The 22,585-nt window shown below is 44.3% G+C and overlaps 1 protein-coding gene across 1 annotated transcript in view; it reads right to left on the bottom strand.

Annotated features, from left to right (window-relative positions):
* BBOX1 (gamma-butyrobetaine hydroxylase 1) overlaps window positions 1–22,585 on the bottom strand; it is a 97,094-nt gene that overhangs the window by 39,464 nt on the left and 35,045 nt on the right. Inside the window, exon 4 of the mRNA XM_069965770.1 lies at window positions 17,358–17,556. Coding sequence (XP_069821871.1) covers window positions 17,358–17,556 — 199 coding nt within the window. The remainder of the gene's footprint in view (window positions 1–17,357; window positions 17,557–22,585) is intronic.

Genomic DNA, 22,585 nt, shown 5'->3' with positions numbered 1-22,585 from the left:
GCTATGAATTCCGAGACTGTAATTTTGCACCATATTTTTAAATCAATTTTTATCAATAAATTTTGGCGCTGTTAGGGCAGGGTATGGCAACCCTGGTCAAAGGTGGACTACAATTTCTCACACATTTCCAATATGAGTACATGACATGAACCTATGCAAGGGAGAAGTTTTCCATTCAGAGGAAAAGAATAGCATGCACAGTGATTTCTCACCAGGCTGCCTCTATTAAAGAGGGTTTATCTTCATACATTAAATGCTATTTCTAAGACCTAGGGGTTATACACCAAGCCTGACTTTTCTTATGGTATTTATCAGAGTTAATAAGGTAGGACAATATTTCCTTTGTAGTTTGCCAGCTGGGCATTCCTGACACTTTGCAGGCTTGCTTTACAAATTTTTCTTTCTTGAAAATTGTAATAATGTGATTCCGCTATTAAGTGGTACTGTAAATTTGTCCATGTCTGTATGGTTTATCCAATATATTTTCCAGTTGGTGGACGGTGCATGCCCTACCTACTGTTATCCCTAATGTACCTTGTAACAAGCTTTTCCTGTGTTAATATATGAGGTGAATCCGTCTGGGATACATGCATCTCCTATTATATAATTCTCAGCAGCACATATGCTTCCTGTCTAGCTGTCAGGGTATGATGAACCTTTTCTTACAATATCTAAAACATGCTAAAACATATATATATACATCCATGCATATTCATGCATCTTATCCTATAAAACCCTCCACAATAGAAAATCTCTACAATAGAAAATATTGGAGGTGACCTCTTAAGTCAAAATTTGACCCATTAAATAGCTATGAAACATAACTAAGGATTTTAGCCAAGCCAAAATCTGTTCCAAAGGCTCTTTAAAAGGTTGACCTAAAGGTAAGAGCTAATTTGGTTTTCAAAGGACACACAATTATATGCCTAACAGGGTAGACTTAAAGGCGGGACATCAGGCCAACATAAAGAGGAGAGCTAGTTTGCATAACTTTTTCCAGGATGCATTGCCAGTAAGACTCACTACATCAATTGGCAGTCTCCCTAAGGCAAAACAATACCCCCCATGAAATGTATCCTCCAGTGTCAGAAACATTACAGTCACTGCAGTTTTTGATGCTTTTGAAAGTAAGACACAGAATCATTCATAACAGTCTGTGTGTATCACATCTTTCCCTTAACGACACATGCCCCCATTAAATAGATGGTCTCTTTCTTGGGCTTGACTAAAGTACTCCGGAAGTCCACCTTGTGCCCCTTTTACGTGGCAGCTAATGATCTCAGCTGGCGCTTATCTTAAAGTGCATCTCCACCAGAATCTCTATATATCGATGGTCAAATGCAACTGTGTACTGTTCTCTGAGTCTGTTCCCCTTGGGACGCTTTTAGGGAGAGTTCATGAGAACTCCATTATGGGTTGGCTAGACCTTCCTTCCCTATGGTGGTGAAATAGGACGATTAGAGAGGGGATTACTCCCCACTTTATTTTTCTTAGCTTTATCTTTCTTTTCTTCTTTCTGCAATGCCAAGCTTGTGCCGTTATATTTTCATTTGTAGTTTTCTTGGTTTGCTAATTTGCTTTCTATAAATATGTTCCTCTCTATAAATATGTTACTCCGTAGAGACTTTTCTCCACTTCTTCTCATGATGTACAGTATATTCACTACTTTGACTTAGCTGGTGTGACTGCTTCATAATTATTGTATTGATTTTATTTTCCCTTTCTTAAATTATATAAGTGCTGCTTTACAACTGTTCACTCACGTATCTGCTGTCTGTGAGCAATAAATAGTGTATAGTATAAATCTTAAATGACACCTCTCAACACTTAGTTTAGCAATAGGACTATTCAAATCTAATCATTTCAAGCTACAAATTGCTAATTTTTGCTGTGGGGAAAGGGTTACCTTTACTAGACATAATGTTGCCACTAAGACACGGTCAATCTGAAATAGTTTACTGATGCCTGAGGACTCATAAAACATCCTGACATCTGATGTTACTGACATCTGGAATTTGTTAGATGACGTATTCATTGCTGGAATTCCCGGAGGAAATGAGACTAGATGATGACCCCCAGTACCTTATGTTTTCATTGGCAAACCAAATAGAGCCTTTTCACGTCACACATGAAATATCAAGTGCCGGCTATTCATGGAAGCCAATTCATAGCAGATACATCTTTGACATTCCTTCTTAACATGTGCGCACTACATTAATGCTCTTCTTGTATGGGACAGCTTTATTATTTTTTAGCATAGTGGGACCGTAGACAGCAAATCTATAATCTAAAGATATATTATTACAAAGATATAATTGTATATACAATATAGAAGAGCTGTTCATGTTGGTGCCACTATTACAATTACAATAATCATGAAAAATATCTCTTTTAACGTTAAGGTTTCATTACCTTAGTATATAACTGGTATAAATGGATGTATTTAGATTATTGCAGTCTATTGAAAACTTTTTGGGCCACCCACCATGTACCAGGGCCAGGGTGCGTATATGACCTCTGGACCATCTACAGCTACACTCTTGAATCCATTCTTAATTGGGCACTGTCACTTTAAAAAAAAAAACGTTGACAAGTCCTAGAGGGAAGAATAGTTAACAAACTGGGTCAGAACTAAACAGCTTGTCAATGACAGATTTAGAACACCAAAACCAGAATCAGTAGCCAGAGCTAATGTCAGAGCCAGGAAATACCATCAGAGACCAGTCAGGGGCATGGCCTGATTATCTCAGTGACCCTGCTGCTTAATGTGACTCTATAGCTATTGAGTGACAGAAACTACAGATACAGATTTGTAAATTACTTCTATTTAAAAATCTTAATTCCTCCAGTAGTTATTAGCTGCTGTATGTCCTGCAGGAAAAGGAGTTTTCTTTGCAGTTTGACACAGTGCTCTTTGCTGCCACCTCTGTCCATGACACGAACTGTCCAGAGCAAGACCGATTTTTATTGGGGATTCGCTACTGCTCTGGATAGTTCCTGACTAGAGATGAGCAACCTCGAGCATGCTAAAGTTAATCTGAACCCGAGCATTTGACATTTGATTAGCTGTGTCTGCCGAACTTGGATAAAGCTCTAAGGTTGTCTGGAAAACATGGATACAGCCAATGACTATATCCTTGTTTTCTACATAGCCTTAGGGCTTTATCCAACTTCAGCAGCCACTGCTAATCAACGTTCGGGTTGGGATGAACTTGAGCATGCTCGAGGGTCACTCATCTCTATTCCTGACACAAACAGAGGGGGCAGCAGAGAGCACTGTGTCAGACCGGAAAGAAAAAAATATTTTTTTTCTTCAGAGTAACCCTTTAAAATATTATTTTCTGCATGATTGACATTAGAGCTTAAGGATTCTGATCTACCTAGTATGAGAGAACTGATTTGCATGCCACTTTTCCGTAGTACATGGCTTGAAAATAACTCTAACTAAACAGTTCTTCAATGAGAATTGATACACCCCCCCCCCCCGCATAAAATCTGATGGGAGATTTCTAAGAAAACAACTACATGGCAACAACGGCAGTACTTTGTACGGAGTGGAACACTGCCTTATCTGCTATGGGATCCTGGCCGGAGCATATACACATAGTATGCGCTGTGGCCGGGATCCCATACGGCGCCACAAAGAACTGACATGTCAGTTTTCTGCGCCCGCAATTCAGGACGCAGAAAGACCTGTCAGTTCACACAATGAAGCGAGAGGCTCCGGCCGCAAGCTTCATTGTGTGCTGTGTGAAGTTCTGTTGCGGGTGCACGCTGAGGCGCCCGCATCAGAACACTGCGGCCGGAAAGATCATCCGGCCGGTACTGCAGAGACAGGCCGTTCCGTGACCCGGCCGGTTCACGGAACGGCCGGAACAATCTGTAGTGTGAACATAGCCTTAGGTTCGATCAATAACAACTATATCAAAATAACTATTAGGTGAAATTTAAGAGGTGTATTAAGCTATATGCAATGACAAATTGTCATAGTCTGGAGAGAAGTTGGCCATGTTTGAAATTTCTGGCTATTAGCAAGAAGAGCTTTTTGGAAATAAAACATGTATAGCCAGTATGATCCAATGGAAAGGTGAAGTCCACAGCTCCTTTAAAACGTAGCAATCTTTATTGTATATATACGTTTTAAAAGATTACTACGTTTTAAAGGAGCTGTGGACTTCACCTTTCCATTGGATCCTATACGAGTTACGGCTCGCAATACCCTGTTTACACGGGCTCATATCTATGGGTCACTTGATTTGCACTATGGACGCTACAGCGAGATGGTGAGCTGACATCTCTTCCTGTTTGATAGCCAGTATGAACATGATTGACAAGAAGTAAGAACACAAAAACAGCTATCTACAAATGGGCGACTCTTCTTTTGGAGGAGACTCTGGTTTGGCTAGTATAAATCTGTAGACCTAAGAGACTGCACTTCAAATATCAATGAGAATTTGCAATCACTTCACAGTCACTAATATTACAAAAGGCTTTTTAGACTTGGAACGTGCGTAGATTTTATGAAGAGTTTCCTTACCATTGAAAAATAGCTTTATTACAATTGCTTAACTGGGAGTACTGGATTCAATGAAAACAGCCCAAAGAAGAGTATTGCCAGTTATTTCCATCCTATTTCATAACTACTGCGCCAGCACGATATACCGCTGATGATTTTACACAGATTTAGCTTTCAATTACCCTGACTGCTTGTTTAAAAAAACATTCTATTAAAAAATGGGGGATGACATAAATATTGAAGACATCTGTGCCTTTGCTCTCAGACGTGAAGTGGCTGTTACGTTATTGGTGCTAATAATAACTAGGTCCGGAGCCCACTTAAAATAGAGAAATATTTTCCTAATTCATTGTAGTCACTCTGGCGGTTGCTATATGTGCATTGCTTTTGTAAAATGGAAAAAGCATGGCAGGTTAGGCAAAGCCTATTCATCAAAACATGATTATATTGGCGCCATAGAAAGCCTTGCATGTCTGACAAATATCTTAGGCAATGCCTGACAATGTGCTCAGTCACCTGGTACAGGTAGATTAGGATAGTAGCCTCATTGGGACAGGAGCCGTATAGGCAAAGGGGACCACCATCTCCTATTGTATTCCTATAATTTAATTATTTTTTATCTAAAAATGTCCAAAAATCTATGATGACTATTATCATAGAATATCTTAATCGGGGTCAACACTCTGTTTTCCTGTTTTGTTTTTAAGCTGCAAATAATAATAATAATAATAATAATAATAATAATAATAATAATATCCCCATAAATGGCTGAAAAGTGGGCATTTCTTTTCTTTTTTTTTTTTTTTTTGCACCATAATTTCAAACAGACTCTGAGATGGAGGCTCGGAACAGTGCGGAACTAGGGGATAGGTGTTTAACCCCTTGCCTCCGCAGCCTGTTTTGGCCTTAATGACCAGGCTCATTTTCAAAATCTGACCTGTCTCACTTTATGCGCTTATAGCTCAGTGATGCTTTAACGTATGCTAGCGATTCTGAGACTGTTTTTTCGTCACATATGGCACTTTATATTAGTAGCAAAATTTGGTCACTACTTTGTGTGTTTTTTGTGAAAAACATCAAAATATCATGAAAAATTTGAAAATTTTGCATTTTATGAACTTCTGAAATTCTCTGCTTCTAAAAAAGGAAGTCATAGCAGATAAATTAGTTACTAAATCACATTACTAATATGTCATCTTTATTCTGGCATAATTTGGGAAACATATTTTACTTTTTTAGGCTGTTATGGGGCTTAGAAATTTATTAGCAAATTATCTCATTTTGTGAAAGTTTCCAAAACTGATTTTTTTTAGGGATCAGTTCTTTTTTTAAGTTGATTTTGGAGGCTTGTATGCTGTAAACCCCCATAAGTGACCCCATTTTGGAAACTAGACACCTTAAAGAATTAATCTAGGGGTCTAATGAGCATTTTAACCCTACAGGGGCTGGAGGAAAGTATTCACAATTAGGCCGTAAAAAAATCGAAAATTTAAATTTTCCAATAATATATATGTTTAGATTAAAGTTTCTCCTTTTCAAAAGGAACATGAGAGAATCTTCACCCCAAAATTTGTAATGCAGGTTCTCTTGAGTACAATGGTACCCCATATGTGGGCGTAAACCACACAGCCGGGCTCAGAAGGGAAGGAGCGCCAATTAGCTTTTTTAATGCAGATTTTGCTGAAAATGTTTCTGAGCGCCAGGTGCGTTTGCAGTGCCCCTGTAGTGTCAGCAGAATAGAATCCCCCCAAAAGTCACCCCATTTTCGAAAGTGCACCCCTCAAAGAATTCATTTTGGGGTAGGATGAGCATTTTGACCCCACATGCATTAGAGGAAAGTATTCAAAATTAGACAGTAAAAATGAAAAACTCGAATTTTTCCAATAATATGTTCGTTTAGTTTAAAATTTCTCAATTTCACAAGGAACATGAGAGAATCCGCACCCCAAAATTTGTAACGCAGGTTCTCCTGAGTACAACGGTACCCCATATGGGGGCATAAACCACTGTATGGGCACACAGGAGGGCTCAGAAGGAAGGGAGCGCCAATTAGCATTTTCAGTTCAGATTTTGCTGAAGAAGTTTCTGAGCTCCAGGTGCGTTTGCAGTGCCCCTGTAGTGTCCGCAGAAGAGAACCCCCCAAAAGTCACCCCATTTTGGAAAGTGCACCCTCAAAGAATTCATCTTGGGGTGTGGTGACCATTTTGACCCCACAGGTATTAGATGAAAGTATTCAAAATAAGACAGTAAAATTGAAAAACTAGAATTTTTACAATAATATGTTCGTTTAGTTTGAAATTTCTCAATTTCACGAGGAACAGGAGAGAATCTGCATGCCAAAATCTGTAACGGAGGTTCTCCTGAGTAGAACGGTACCTCATATGTGGGCATAAACCACTGTATGGGCACACAGCCGGGCTCAGAAGGGAAGGAGCGCCAATTAGCATTTTCAGTGCAGATTTTTCCGAAGAAGTTTCTGAGCGCCAGGTGCGTTTGCAGAGCCCCTGTAGTGTCAGCAGAATAGAATCCCCCCAAAAGTCACCCCATTTTCGAAAGTGCATCCCTCAAAGAATTCATCTTGGGGTAGGATGAGCATTTTGACCCCACATGCATTAGAGGAAAGTATTCAAAATTAGACAGTAAAAATGAAAAACTCGAATTTTTCCAATAATATGTTCGTTTAGTTTAAAATTTCTCAATTTCACAAGGAACATGAGAGAATCCGCACCCCAAAATTTGTAACGCAGGTTCTCCTGAGTACAACGGTACCCCATATGGGGGCATAAACCACTGCATGGGCACACAGGAGGGCTCAGAAGGGAAGGAGCGCCAATTAGCATTTTCAGTTCAGATTTTGCTGAAGAAGTTTCTGAGCGCCAGGTGCGTTTGCAGTGCCCCTGTAGTGTCCGCAGAAGAGAACCCCCCCAAAAGTCACCCCATTTTGGAAAGTGCACCCCTCAAAGAATTCATCTTGGGGTGTGGTGACCATTTTGACCCCACAGGTATTAGATGAAAGTATTCAAAATAAGACAGTAAAATTGAAAAACTAGAATTTTTCCAATAATATGTTCGTTTAGTTTGAAATTTCTCAATTTTTCACGAGGAACAGGAGAGAAGGTGCATGCTAAAATCTGTAACGCAGGTTCTCCTGAGTAGAACGGTACCGCATATGTGGGCATAAACCACTGTATGGGCACACAGCCGGGCTCAGAAGGGAAGGAGCGCCAATTAGCATTTTCAGTGCAGATTTTTCCGAAGAAGTTTCTGAGCGCCAGGTGCGTTTGCAGTGCCCCTGTAGTGTCAGCAGAAGAGAACCCCCCCAAAAGTCACCCCATTTAGGAAAGTACACCCTTCAAAGAATTCATCTTGGGGTGCAGTGAGCGGTTTGACTCCACAGATATTAGAGGAAAGTATTCAAAATAAGACAGTAAAAATGAAAAACTCGAATTTTTCCAATATATGTTCGTTTAGTTTTAAATTTCTCAATTTCACGAGGAATGGGAGAAAAAACGTACCCCAAAATCTGTAACGCAGCTTCTTCTGAGTAGAACGGTACCCCATATGTGGGCATAAACCACTGTATGGGCACACAGCAGGGCTCAGAAGGAAGGGAGCGCCAATTTGCTGGAGCAAAACCTCAGCTAGTAATGGTTATTAGAATAGCGCAGTTACTAAAATACAATAAAAAAATGAGATTACAGGTAATGAGGGGTGGTTACGGGTAATCTGCGGTGGTTGTGGGCAATCTGCGGTGGTTACGGGTAACGTGGGGTGGTAACGGGCAACGTGGGGTGGTTATGGATAAACTGAAGTGCTTATAGGTAATCTGGGATGGGAACCTGTAATTTGGGGTGGTTATGGGGAATCTGGAGAGGGACACTGGCAATTTGGGGTGGTCGGCGGCAACGTGCGATGGTCGGGGGCAACGTGCGGTGGTCAGAGGCAATCTGGGGGGACCAGGGACGTCATGATGCGTTCTGCCACTGCTTTTCATGACGTCCCTGGACGTCATATTGGGGGAAGGAGTTAATGAGGGTTTTGACTCTGGGACTCGAGCCACTTTGACAATGTGGACATGATTTTCACTGCAGAATAGAGTGGCAGGTCAGCCCAAGTTTCATTCATTCACTAGGAAGCCACCAGAGTGGTGGCAAGTACAATATTCAGCTATTGCCGCAGATCCACAGAAGATGAATGGAGCAACTGTGTGTACATGTTGATTCACTGCCACAAGTGGGCAGAGTTGTAACCATGTTCTTAAAAGAGGTTGGCCCCACCCACACCATCAGACACCTATCTCCTATCCTGTGAATAGGGGGATAGTCTGTATTTCTGAAATACTTAGAATTTTTATTTTCCTTATTTTTATCTCTGAAAGGCCCACTATCCAGCCATGGTAAGAGAAGGCGTGAGAAGGCCTCCTTGTTTAGTGTGTAGTTACAGAATCAAATCCTGTCTGACTTTATTATATTATTTTACTTGTATATAATTATTTCCTTTTATTATTATTATATTTACTTTTATTTTTCCCCTTTATCCCCCACTTACTTCATCCCTTCTTGCTTCCACTTTCTTTTTTCTAAGTCCCCTACTCCCCCCCCCTTTTTTGACCCAGGCACGTGTTAGATTACCTAGTGCTGTCATGTTTTCATCTGACTGCCACTTTCATCTGTTACATGTTGTGTTCTGAATTGTACAATGCTTTTCTTTCTGTTCTACCACCATGTTTATACATACATAGTTATTACTGATTTCAAGAGTTATTTCCCTGGTGCATTTTTTTTTGTATATTTGAGAAACTTTAATAAACATCAGATTACACATAAATATTTCTCACCCTGGTTAGCATGCAATTCCACTAGGAAATAGCTCTATAAAGACATTTACAATGATAGGAGAAGCTTTAAGGCTTCCTTCAGATATACATTTGTATTAATAAGTATATTTTCTTTGGTCTTTTACAGTGCGGGGTAACAGTAAGTTGCAGTAATAGTGCCAGAATGAACAAATAATGGCACCCAACTGAAAGTGTTACCTAGTGCCTATGCAGTAGTTGGGACAAGGCTGTGGGCATTCATAAATGGCGCAGGTCTTTGGCCCCTTTGACCATTATACAATCCAGTCTTGGCTATAATCATAACACAGAAGAATATGCAGCGTAAACTCTTAAAGTATGTGTACATCTATACTGACACTATGTTCATAGTGAATCTCAACACAGTAGGATCCCAGCACTACACAGATACACAATAACTCCGATCCGGACACCAGCACAGGAACCTTGGAAGTGACCGGCGTTGCTCACCAACAGTAACATCCGTCAGTCAAATAATTCACCTAGAGAAAGGTGACACTTACTGGACTTCTTACTTTTAAATATCACCTTTATTCCATTAAAAATGGGGTCTTGGATACTGACACCTTTCTCTAAGTGAACTATGTTCATAGTATACATTGCCAAATGGTGGAACAATATGCTGGTGTAGATCAAGGGTCACATGAGTTCAGTGGACTGAATGTGCTCTAATAGTTACTGTGCTCAGTGCATTTTAAAGCATTTATTTTATTATTTTTTTTTGCAGTACTAAGGCCTCCTGTGCTTATTAGTTCCACAAGAAGCTGTATACTCTAAAGGCCCTATTCCAAGGAACGATTATCGTCCGTATTAGGCCGATATCGGCTGCTACGGATGATAATCGTCCCGTGGAATAGAGTGCAACGATCAGCCGACATCGTTCATGTCGGCTGATCGTTGCAGTCGCTTGTTTTTCAACATGTTGAAAAACAAGCGACTGATATAGCAGCGATCTGCTGCCATCACTCCGTTGAATAGGAGCATCGGCAGCAGACGCTGCTGTATCCTATGGGCTGCCCGGACGATCAGCAATCCTCCAAGCAGCCCCCCCGCAGCTCCCCGCCGCCCCCTCCCGCACTTACCCACTCGCTGCCGCCGCGCCGATTAGCGGCGGCAGCGAGCGGGGAACAAGGAGCAAACGAGCGCTGAGAGCGCTCGTTTGCTCCTCTAAACGACCCGTGTAATAGGCCCTTTAGGAATGGACAGTGCATGCAGTAGTCACTTCTAGACCATATTAGGTGTATTAAACCCGATTCACTGGGATTAATCAGCTTCCAGTGTATCTGATGCACAAATTCAGTTTTCTTATTAAGCTTTCTGTTTTCTCAGAATGTCTAGTAAAATATAGCAATGTGTATATTCCTATGCATGTATGATCTATGCTCTTTAGTTATTTTATTCTCTTTTCCCAGCGGCTGCAGAAGCTTAGGATAAAGGACTCCCCGATGAAATATCTCATACGTTTATATCCTGTTTGCTGCATTCCTGTGCCAAGCATGGTGCAATATTCTCACTGTTCCAGGGTTATTTTAATTATTCATTTCCACCTCATTAACTTCCTCACAAGGGTATCGGTCTGAATAAAGCCCAATCTGGCAGGTTGTGCAGATGACTCATACCATATAACACTAGTTTTCAGGACTCAGCGGTTTGCAATTTATGGCAGGGCTACGCTAAAATATTTTAAATAGGACTAGCTTTATACAAAGAAAAGAACCTTTGTGCTACTCATACGGATAATAAATTAAGATAAAAGAATTTTCTGATCCCCTCGCTGTTTGCACATGCCAACATTTAACACAAGTCTTCACTTTTGTGGATATTCACAGGATTAGGCTGGGTTCACACACAGTATATTTCAGTCAGTATTTGGTCAGTATTTTGCAACCTCAACCAGAAGTGGATTGAAAATATAGAAAGGCTCTGTTCACACAATGTTGAAATTGAGTGGATGGCCGTCATTTAATGGCAAATATTTGCTGTTATTTAAAAACAACGGCTGTTGTAATGAAATAATGGCAGTTATTTACTGTTATATGGCAGCCATCCGCTCAATTTTAACATTGTGTGAACAGAGCCTTTCTGTGTTTTCAAGGGAACTCTATGATGCGCGCGCTGCCGGGGATAGGACGCGACACCCCCGGCAGCATGATCCGGGGGCAGACGGAGGCTAAAGAAGGAGAGGATTGCCAGGGGAGCACCTTGTTAGGTGAGTTGTGTGTGTGTTTTTTTATTTTTTATTTGTTTCCATGGAGGAAAGAGGGGGCCATCTATAGGAGGGAGGGGGCCATTTATAAGGGGGGGGGGGGGGGGGAGAGAGGTGGCCATCTATAAAGGGGGGCAAGAGAGGTGGCCATTTATAAAGGGGGGAGAGAGGGGACCATCTATAAGGGGGGACCATCTATAGGAGAGAGGGGGCAATTTATAAATGGGGGGAGAGGTGGCCATCTATAAAGGGGGGCAAGAGAGGGGACCATCTATACGGGGGGGTGAGAGGGGACCATCTATAAGGGGGGAGACGGGACCATCTATAGGAGAGAGGGGGAGAGGGGGCCATTTATAAAGGGGGAAGAGAGGGGACCATCTATAAGGGGGTAGAGGGGACCATCTATAAGGGGGGGGGGGGGTGAGAGGGGACCATCTATAGGGGTAGGGGACCATCTATATAAGGAGGGGGGAGAGGGGGCCATCTATAAGGGAGGGAGGGGCAATCTATAGCAGAGGGGGCCATCTATAAGGGGACATCTATAGGAGAGGGAGCTATCTATAGGAGGGTGGGAGAGGGGGCCATCTATAGGAGAGGGGGCTATCTATGTGGGGGCAATCTATGAGGGCGGAAGGGGCCATCTATAAGGGGGGCAACATAGGGGGAGAGTGGGCCATCTATAAGGGGGATACACAGAGGGGGACCATCTATAAGGAGTCTACATATAGGGGGGCATACACTATAAGGGGGTCACATAGAGTCAGCCTACCCACTAAATGAGGGCATAAAGCGGCCAATACAAATGTGCAGTGTGTAGAAAGATGAGGATGGTGCCAGAACGAGGAGCCTAATATGTCTGTCTGGCAGATTCAGTGGATTCGTGGCTCGATGAAGTTCTTATGATGGCCCAGGATGGATGGAGAAGATGATGAAAAGGGAAGAACTCCAATCAGAGAAGACGCCCTCTGTGAGTCACCTGGTGTAACTGCATTGTGATGTATATGGTGTACAGAACCTGTGTGGAGCTGCGTCCACCTCTATATGACTGGATGCGGTGATACGTGTACAGTGGATGTTATTCAGTAGCAGTGGTGGTGTTAGTCAGTAGCAGCGGTGGTGTTAGTATGTGGTGGTATTAGTAGCAGCGGTGGTGTTAGTCAGTATGTGGTGGTATTAATCAGTAGCAGCGGTGGTGTTAGTATGTGGTGGTATTAGTCAGTAGCAGTGGTGGTGTTAGTCAGTATGTGGTGGTGTTAGTAGCAGCGTTGGTGTTAGTCAGTATGTGGCGGTGTTAGTCAGTATGTAGTGGTGTTAGTCAGTAAGTGGTGGTGTTAGTCAGTAGCAGCGGAGGTGTTAGTATGTGGTGGTATTAGTCAGTAGCAGCGGTGGTGTTAGTCAGTAGCAGCGGTAGTGTTAGTATGTGGTGCAAATATTTGTTACTTGCTATCTGCTACAGTGTTTTATTGGTCTTAGTATACAGGATCTGGTCAGTAACAATATGGTGGTGATGGTTGTGGTGTGGCGGTAATATTTCCTTTCTATATACTGGTAATATTGGTCTCAGTATACAGGATTTGGTCAGTAACAGTATGGGGGTAATATGTATGGTGATAATATTTTCTCTTCCTATATGCTGGTGTTATTGGTAATATCTTGGTGTGTGTGTGTATATATATATATATATATATATATACCAATAGGATCACTTGGTCGTGAAAGGAGGGGGGGGGGGAAGTTGACCTCTCGCACCAGGGCCCAGGAGTCATTAGCTATGCCCCTGAGCGCAATCATTCTCTACTTAAGACTATAAGAAAAAACTGAAAGCTGACGGTTAGTGTTAAAGGTGCTTTTAAAAATGAAAATACATGGCTGCTTTCTTTTACAAACAGCACTATACCACTATAGCGGTTGTGTTACTGGGGCTGGTCCTATGTTACAACTGGATTTATCAGAAAGAAAGTCTAGTGGCACTCACCATATTTTGACAATCTTTATTGGGTGCATAAAAATGAGACGCAGGACTCGCCAGCTGATATGTCTGAATATGGTATGTGCCGCTGGACTTTCTTTTAGATATATCCGAATGATACACTTTCTGTTGAAGTTGAGCACCACCTAGGACGATCTCTGGATGGCTGACAGTGACTGCTGAGAGACATATACAGAGATCTCTATAGCTGGAGTAGTGCTGGTGCTTGAGTTCTATTGCCCTATGTTACAGCAGCCACATGTGGTTTAAATCAGGCCTACATGCAGTGGCCCATAGCAACATCAGCAACAAAATAAAAAACAAAACAAAAGTCTGTTTCTAAATATTTCAAATTTAAATCTGTTAAAATCTAATAAAAATTTGAATCCAAAACAAAACAAGAAAACTGCTTATTAACCTCCTCCCTCCGCTCCAAAGTTAATTAACGCCGCTGCAGCCTATGCCTGATGCTGCAGCGACGTTAATTTACACTGCAAGATGACACAGCGTAGAAGCTGCGCCTGTGTCATCCGCGGCGGGTCCTGGCTATCAGTGATAGCCGGGGACCCGCAGCAACTCTCAGCACTGAGAGTTAACCCTATAGATACTGTGGTCTACAGAGGGAGAATTCTCTGCCAGTGTCCATCGGGGCTCTGCGAAGTAATCGCAGAGCGCCGATGATAGCCATGGAAGCCGGAAGCCTGGTTTCCTGGCTATGGGGGCCAGCGCGGAAAGGGAAGGAGGAAAGGCAGGGTGCGCGCGCGCGGCCGTGAGCTCTGTCCCTTCCCCTCACTGCCCTACCTCTGTCACAAGATTGTAACAGCAGCAGGGGACAGAGAGGAGGGGGCAGACACAGGGACATCAGCTTATGAGATCATTATGATCCCATAAGCTGATATCCTAAAAGGACCTTAGCATTGAGGCATAAGCGAATGAGAAGTCATAGCTACGGAGGTCAGCGCGGGAAAAGAAGGAGGAAAGGCAGGGTGTGTGCCGGGCGCGCGGCCGGGAGCTCTGTCCCCTCCCCTCACTCCCCTGCCGCTGTCACAAGATTGTAACAGCAGCAGGGGACAGAGAGGAGGGGGCAGACACAGGGACATCAGCTTATGGAATCATTATGATACCATAAGCTGATATCCTAAAAGGACATGGGCATTGAGGCATAAGCGAATGAGAAGTCATAGCTGTCAGATGTTCAAGTATTGAAAAAAAAAAAGAGAATGTATCTGGTCAAGAAGAGGGAAAACTGAACAGCGGAGATTAGTGAAACTATGGTAACCTTTGCCAAAACTTAATCTAACAGATCGGCCATTAGTTAGTTTAGTCTGGCCAAATTTATGCTCTAATTGCCTAGAAAAGTCCAGGATGAGGTCTTCCAGCACTGTATCTGTCTTTAACAGGTAACAGGAGAACTTCGGTGGTGGAAATAATCTGGTCAGACTAAACTAATCAATGGCTAATCTTTAGATGTGATTTTGGCTCAGTTGCACAGTTTAACATTTTGGTCTAAAAGTGATTAAAACAGAGAAGAAAGCATACTATTGCTTAAAAGGTCATAGGAGGCATGGAGCAGTGATGCAATGCTGTTAATGAAGGCGGTCACAGACATTACAGACTGATAATTAAATAATAGAAGGCTAAGGCTCCCATACACCTTCAATAACTAACAGCGAACAATCACCCGGCCGTCAATTTTATCTCCTGCAAAATACAGCATACGATCCCTCTCTGCAGCCCCCAAATAGTATAAACACCCCTGTGCACCCCCTATATAGTATCAGGCCCTCCTCTTTAGCCCTCATGTAGTACCACTTGGCATCAGCCCTACTACCCTGACAGTCTCCAGATATGGTATTAGCCCCACCTCCGCAGCCCCATATAATCCATGTAATATTGGTCCCCCCTCCTCCGCAAGCCTCATATAGTTTGTTACCTATTCTACAGCCCCCATATAGTATTAATCTCTCCCCTGTTGCCCCATATTGAGTCAGTTTCTCCCCATGCAGTTTCCGTATAGTATCAGTCTTTCCATTAGCCCCCACATAGTATCGGTTCCCCTATCCCTCTGAAACACCAATATAGTATTGATTTTTCCTTGCAGACCTCAATTAGTATCAACCCCCTCCAGCAGTCTCCATTTATTATCAGCCCCCCTTACAGTCCCCATTTAGTATCAGCCCCCTCCTGCAGCTTCCCATTTAGTATCAGGCCCCTCCTGCAGTACCTATTTAGTATCAACCCCCTCCTGCAGTCCCCATTTATTATCATCCCCTTCTGCAGTTCCAATTTCATAACAGCTCCCTCCTTCAGTCTCCATCTAGTTTAACCCCTCCTCCAGTCTCACTTTAGTGTCACTTCCCGTCTTGCAGCCCCATCAGTCCCATTTAATCAGTCCCCCCACCCCTCTGCAGTTCTCATATAGAAAGCCTCCCTAGTTTCCTTCTTGCAGCCCCCCTTTAATGTATCAGACACCTCCCCCCATTCCCTTGAAGCCCCCCATATAATATCAGCCCCGTGAAAAAAAACAAAAACAAAATATAATAATATTAGCTTTTGCAGTCTCCTGGCTCCTCCAGCGTCCCGTCCCCTGCTCTCTTCCTCTCCCCTCTGACATGCAGCGACGTCTGTCACGGCCGCGGCGGCGTCCCGTGTTCCGGGCCGCCGCCGCGACCTCCTCCTGCCCCATGCAGCCGCCGGGGTCCTTGTGCAGGGACCCGGCGCTGCTGCTAGTTCGGCCCCTGGGGGCGCCTCACCTCTCCTCCGCTCCTGTCTCCGTCTGTGCCGGGCGGCGCGCGCGTCCCCGCCTTCTAGGGCACGCGCGTGCCGGCTGTCTCAGATTTAAAGGGCCAGTCCGCCCTTAATTGGTTAATTGCACCAGTCACTCCCTATAAATCCCAGCATGCCCTGTCCCTTGGGTTGGAGCCTCTACATGCTTCCCATAGCGTTTGGCCCAGCCCCCTGTTGTTCCTGATACCTATCCGCTACCTGGTCCCAAGTCCTTGTTCCTGATTCCTATCCGCTACCTGGTCCCAAGTCCTAGTTCCTGATTCCTATCCGCTACCTGGTCCCTAGTCCTTGTTCCTGGTTCCTGCTCCCCTGTCACTTCTTTGCTCCTGTGTTCAGACTGTCACCTGCGGTTACGCCTTCAGACCTCTGCCACCACTATCTCCTGCCTACTGCTCCTGCCACGCCTCGCCTGCCGTCACTAGCAACCAAGCCAGGGGTAGCGACCTGGGGGTCGCCTGCCGCAGCAAGTCCATCCCGCCTTGCGGCGGGCTCTGGTGAAAACCAGCGGCCCCTTAGACTCCGCTCCCTGGTGAGGTTAGTGCCATCGCTGGTGACGGTCCAGTGGATCCACTACTCCAGGCGTTACAACGTCACATTGAAGCTGAGACACTGAGCGGTAAAAGGCACTGAATTTACCCTTGTAATGCAGTTAAATAATTAGAATAACACTCAGCATGACCTTGAGACAAAGGATGAACCCCTTTGATGTTACAATCCTTCATTTGTTTTTCTGCGTATAAATTCCAATGTATTTGTATTCACTGAAATATGTTGGACTGGATGAGCAATGTGTTATTTCATTTCAGAAATGTGAAATATCATCGAAACTCCTCTGTAAACAAACCTAATAAAAAGATATTAAGCTCTATTTCCAAATCTTCTCGAGGGTTCACTGTATTAGAAATAGTTTTTACAATAAATATTTATCTCAAATACATTTTGGAAAGTTTACTTCAAAGCTAAGATCATTCATCATGTTTAGATTATTTGATAAATACCAATAATAACCTATGTATATACTTACCCATAAAAGGTATGCCTCATGTAGCCTATCCTTTTGCCAAGTGTAACAAGCTCCCCCTGCTTCACAGGAGCACCCTCCAATAGGACGATTCCCACTTTCCGCAGGGTACACAGCCACTGGAAAGTCACCTGGTCACAATGCAGGACCTCTTCATATGACATTGTAGGTATTTTCAGTTTACTGCCCCAGTACTGATGTTCTGCAAGAGAATTATTTGGTTAGTTATATGATTACCAGGCATATATTTGTTGGTGTATACAGAATTACAGACAATCACCGGCACTACAAGTCCCAGCACAGGGCTTTTGGCTTACCTATGACACTGTTTTCAGCCATATGGTGTAAGCGGTGTTCAGCTATCATCAAATTCATATATTCCACCAATAAAGAAAAAACTTCAGCGGCACTCACCATAAAATACACCTTTATTGAAGAATGAACATGCTTTGCATGAACATAGAGGACGCTCCCTCCCGGCCTATCACCATTTTATGCCCTTTGGCGGTTTCTCAAGGCAAGGATTTTTCTTTATTGGTGAAGGATACAAAATTACATATATTTATAAATTAATAGAGTCATTAAACCATTGACTTTGTAGTAGTGCATGTGGGTAAAATTTAGCTATGTGTCAGAAATACTCAGTCCTTGACTTTTAATTTGTCTAGTTATTGTCCTGCAAATGTAGCAAATTCCTATATTCCATGCAAAAGAATGAGGACTCCATTCCTGGTGCTGATGTGTGCCCAGTGGCGTAGCCACCGTGGTCGCGGGGGTCGCCGCCGCGACCGGGCCCGCCACAAGGGGGGCCCGTGGGGCCCCCCGATCAATCACTCTTGTGACCGCAAGCATTGTTTTGCTTGCGGTCACAAGAGTCGGGCTCCGTCTTCCCCCGGCTGCTGCGCGGCTGCCGGGGGTGTCGCGTCTTACCCCCGGCAGCGCTCGCATCCCAGAACTCCCTGCGCGCCTTGGGCCCTGACTTCCGGTTCCGGCGCGCAGGGAGTTCTGGGATGCGAGCGCTGCCGGGGATAAGACGCGACACCCCCGGCAGCCGCGCAGCAGTCGGGGACAGACTAGGAGGAGTGAGAATCAACGTGGGAGCGCGATGTCAGGTGAGTTAAGTTTTGTTTTTTTTATCAGCCTGTACGGGTGGGGGGAAAGGAGGGGGCCATCTATGAGGGTGGGGGGAAAGGAGGGGGCCATCTATGAGGGTGGGGGGAAAGGAGGGGGCCATCTATGAGGGTGGGGGGAAAGAGGGGGCCATCTATGAGGGTGGGGGGAAAGAGGGGGCCATCTATGAGGGTGGGGGGAAGGAGGGGGGCATCTATGAGGGTGGGGGAGAAGGAGGGGGGCATCTATGAGGGTGGGGGGAAGAGGGGGCCATTTATGAGGGTGGGGGGAAAGAGGGGGGCCATCTATGAGGGTGGGGGGAAGGAGGGGGCCATCTATGAGGGTGGGGGGAAGGAGGGGGCCATCTATGAGGGTGGGGGGAAGGAGGGGGCCATCTATGAGGGTGGGGGGAAGGAGGGGGCCATCTATGAGGGTGGGGGGAAGGAGGGGCCATCTATGAGGGTGGGGGGAAAGAGGGGCCATCTATGAGGGTGGGGGGAAAGAGGGGGGCATCTATGAGGGTGGGGGGGGAAGGGGACCATCTATAAGGGAGGGAGGAAGGGGACCATCTATAAAGGGGGGGAAAGGGGACCATCTATAAGGGAGGGGGGGAAGGGGACCATCTATAAGGGAGGGAGGAAGGGGACCATCTATAAAGGGGGGGAAAGGGGACCATCTATAAGGGAGGGGGGGAAGGGGACCATCTATAAGGGAGGGGGGGAAGGGGACCATCTATAAGGGAGGGGGGGGAAGGGGACCATCTATAAGGGAGGGGGGGGAAGGGGACCATCTATAAGGGAGGGGGGGGGAAGGGGACCATCTATAAGGGAGGGGGGGGGGGGGAAGGGGACCATCTATAAGGGAGGGGGGGGGAAGGGGACCATCTATAAGGGAGGGTGGGGGGAGAGGGGGCCATCTATAAGGGAGGGTGGGGGGAGAGGGGACCATCCATAAGGGAGGGTGAGGAGAGAGGGGGCCATCTATAAGGGAGGGGGTATAGGGGGCCATCTATAAGGGAGGGGGTAGAGGGGGCCATCTATAAGGGAGGGGGTAGAGGGGGCCATCTATAAGGGAGGGGGCCATCTATTTGGGGGGGCAACATAGGGGGAGAGGGAATACACAGAGGGGGGCATATATTATTAGGAGGTCACATAGAGTCAGGGCTACCCACTAAATGAGGGTGTAAAGGGGACAGTACAGATGTGCAGTGTGTAGAGAGATGGAGATGGTGTCAGAGTGTGGAGCCTAATATGTCTGTCTGGCAGATTCTGTGGATTCGTGGCTCGGAGAAGTTCTCATAACAGCCCAGGACGGATGGAGAAGATGATGAAAAGGAAAGAACTCCGATCAGAAAAGACGTCTCCTGTGAGTCACCTGATATATCTGCACTGTAATGTATATGGTGTATAGAACCTGTGTAGAGCTGGGGCCACCTCTATATGACTGGATGAGGTGATTTAGTGTACTGGATTTGGTCAGTAACAATATGGTGGTGATGGTAGTGGTTGTGGTGTGGCGGTAATGTTTCCTCCCTATATACTGGTATTACTGGTAATATTGGTCTCAGTATACAGGATTTGGTCGGTAACAGTATGGCGGTAATAGGTAATATCTGTCTTGGTGTGTGTGTGTGTGTATATATATATATATATATATATATATATATATATATATATACATACAGTGGTACCTTGGTTTAAGAGTAACTTCGTTTAAGAGCGTTTTGGTTTAAGAGCTCACAGTTTTTCAAAATTGTGACTTGGTTTAAGAACATTGCTTTGGTTTAAGAACTTCCTGTATCAGGTGGGAGCGCGAGTGGAGAAGGGGCATGGCCTGCATAGCGGGGTCTACAGCACTGTACTCTGAACACCTTCCAAATCATAGCAGATCCCCTTCAGGCTGGGGCTTACATCAGGGGACAGGACTGTGGGGGGGGGTAATCTCTCCATAGCTGTAACCCCTCTCTCCCCGGACAGAGAGTGCTGCATGTATGTGCCCACATCTGTACTGCTCATTCCTTCATGCTCCCTGCAGTCTCTGTCAGCCCTTGTGTTTCCCATCCTCTCCATTACTGTACAGTACAGAATAATAAATATATTTGGGGTGCGGAACCAATTGTCTGCATTTACATGATTTCTTATAGGAAAATTTGCTTTGGTTTAAGAGTGGATTTGGATTACAAGCACGGTCCTGGAACGAATTATGCTCATAATCCAAGGCACCACTGTGTGTGTATATATATATATATATATATATATATATATATATATATACACAAACACACACAACAATAGCATCACTTGGTCGTGAAAGGAGGGGGGGGGGCCCAAGTTGGCCTCTCGCACCAGGGCCCAGGAGACATTAGCTACGCCCCTGTGTGTGCCTCTTGTTGGCTTAGCGACTGAAGATCAGCTTTGCAACTGACGACATTATGGAGACAAAACCTTATCTACTTGTACTGTACGTTGGGTTTGGACGTTTTTACAAGATGGATGATGTCTCTGTTTCCTTCCATTGAGTTGAACATAGAAACTATTTAAACCACATGGAACTGATTGACTTTACAGAACAGAATCTGTAGCTCAGCTCTCAGCTCTGTTCACTCCTGTGTCAAGATGAGCTTCCTTTTTTTTGGGGGTAAATAGTATTGCAGATAGACTAGGATCACATTGCATTTTTGCTGTCTATTTAACTTATATGTTAAAAGGAAAAAAACGGATGCAAAAACGGATGCTGCAAACAGATGCTGCTGTATGCCATACTGCAGAATACGTTTCTCTTTGACTTACATTATAAAAAAAACACACAAAGAATAAAAACAATAACAATTCTTTTTGTCTTGCTTACACAAAACTGTTGATGACCATGTTTTTCTGCATTTCAAAATTAGGCTACGTTCACACAGAGCAAAAGGGGCGGATTACGCGAGGAAATATTTCCGCCTGAAATCAACTGACGCTGAATTCCAAGCAGAATATAAGCAGAATGTAAGCAGAATCCCTGCGTATTCCGCTAGGAAAGTGTTCATCTCGTAATCAGCTCTTGACAAATTCAGCGCGGAATACTCGAGGAATCCACGCTGAATCCGCATACTTTCAGCGCTGAAATTCAGCGAGTATTTGGCGAGTAAACTAGACTATACCGGAATATATACTAGAATCCTCCTCCCCCCTTTTTTCCCCATTTCCGCGCTGATTCAGCGCGTCATTTCCGCTTGTATTCCGCGCTGAATACGCGCGTATTCCGCGCTGAAACAGAAAATCAGAGCCCCATTGATTTGTATAGGCTTCCGCTAGTGGAAGAATGAACATGTTCATTCTTCTGGCGGAAAGCGGATTAGTTCAGTGTGGAAATTTCACCGTGTGAACTGCAGAGCAGAATTTCCATTCAACACAATGGAAATTAGCTCTGCACCTATTTTAACGGCTGAAATTTCAGCGCTGATTCAGCGCAGAAATTCAGCTGCTTTTGCTCTGTGTGAACGAGCCCTAAAATGGAAAGAGTGAAAGAGTGAAAAATGCAGTGTGAACCCAGTCCTAAGCAATAGAAACTTGTCACAGAAACATTTTTCTATATTTTACAGCAATATGCACTCACTGTCACTGTCCAGAAATACACACCAATGCTGTCAGCTTCTCCGCTTATACTCTACACAAGGCACTCTGTACCTGGTCCAACCAATGTTAACCAAACAGTGAGAAATACAATGTATCCCTCACCACCTGCAAGAGCCTGCTTATGTATCAGAATCAGCCATCAAAGCCAAAACGAGTTCAATATCTGATTTCAGCAAATCCTCCTTAACAAATCCTGGTGGATCATATTTATTTATAATGGGGTCTAAGATTCTTTTGCTCCACATTTTTCACTAAAGTAACTATTTCTACAGTATTAAAGGGAATTTATATGTACTGTATTCTCCTGCATATACTTTTTAACTCAGAAAAATCTTCTCAAAAGTCAAAGGTCATCTTATATGCTGGGTGTCGTCCTATAGGGGGGGTGGGGTGGCGAAAAACTTTGGAATTAGACCGGAGAATCTACGGTCGCTGCAAAAGATGGGGGGGGGGGAGCTAAAAAACAGCCGCATCACCACTATGGATGCAGCCAGGGCCGTATTT

This window comes from Dendropsophus ebraccatus, chromosome 4 (genome assembly GCF_027789765.1).
Source record: "Dendropsophus ebraccatus isolate aDenEbr1 chromosome 4, aDenEbr1.pat, whole genome shotgun sequence".
Classification (NCBI taxonomy): domain Eukaryota; kingdom Metazoa; phylum Chordata; class Amphibia; order Anura; family Hylidae; genus Dendropsophus; species Dendropsophus ebraccatus.
The sequence above is the reverse complement of the archived record's forward strand: the minus strand, read 5'-3'. Positions and strand labels throughout refer to the sequence as shown.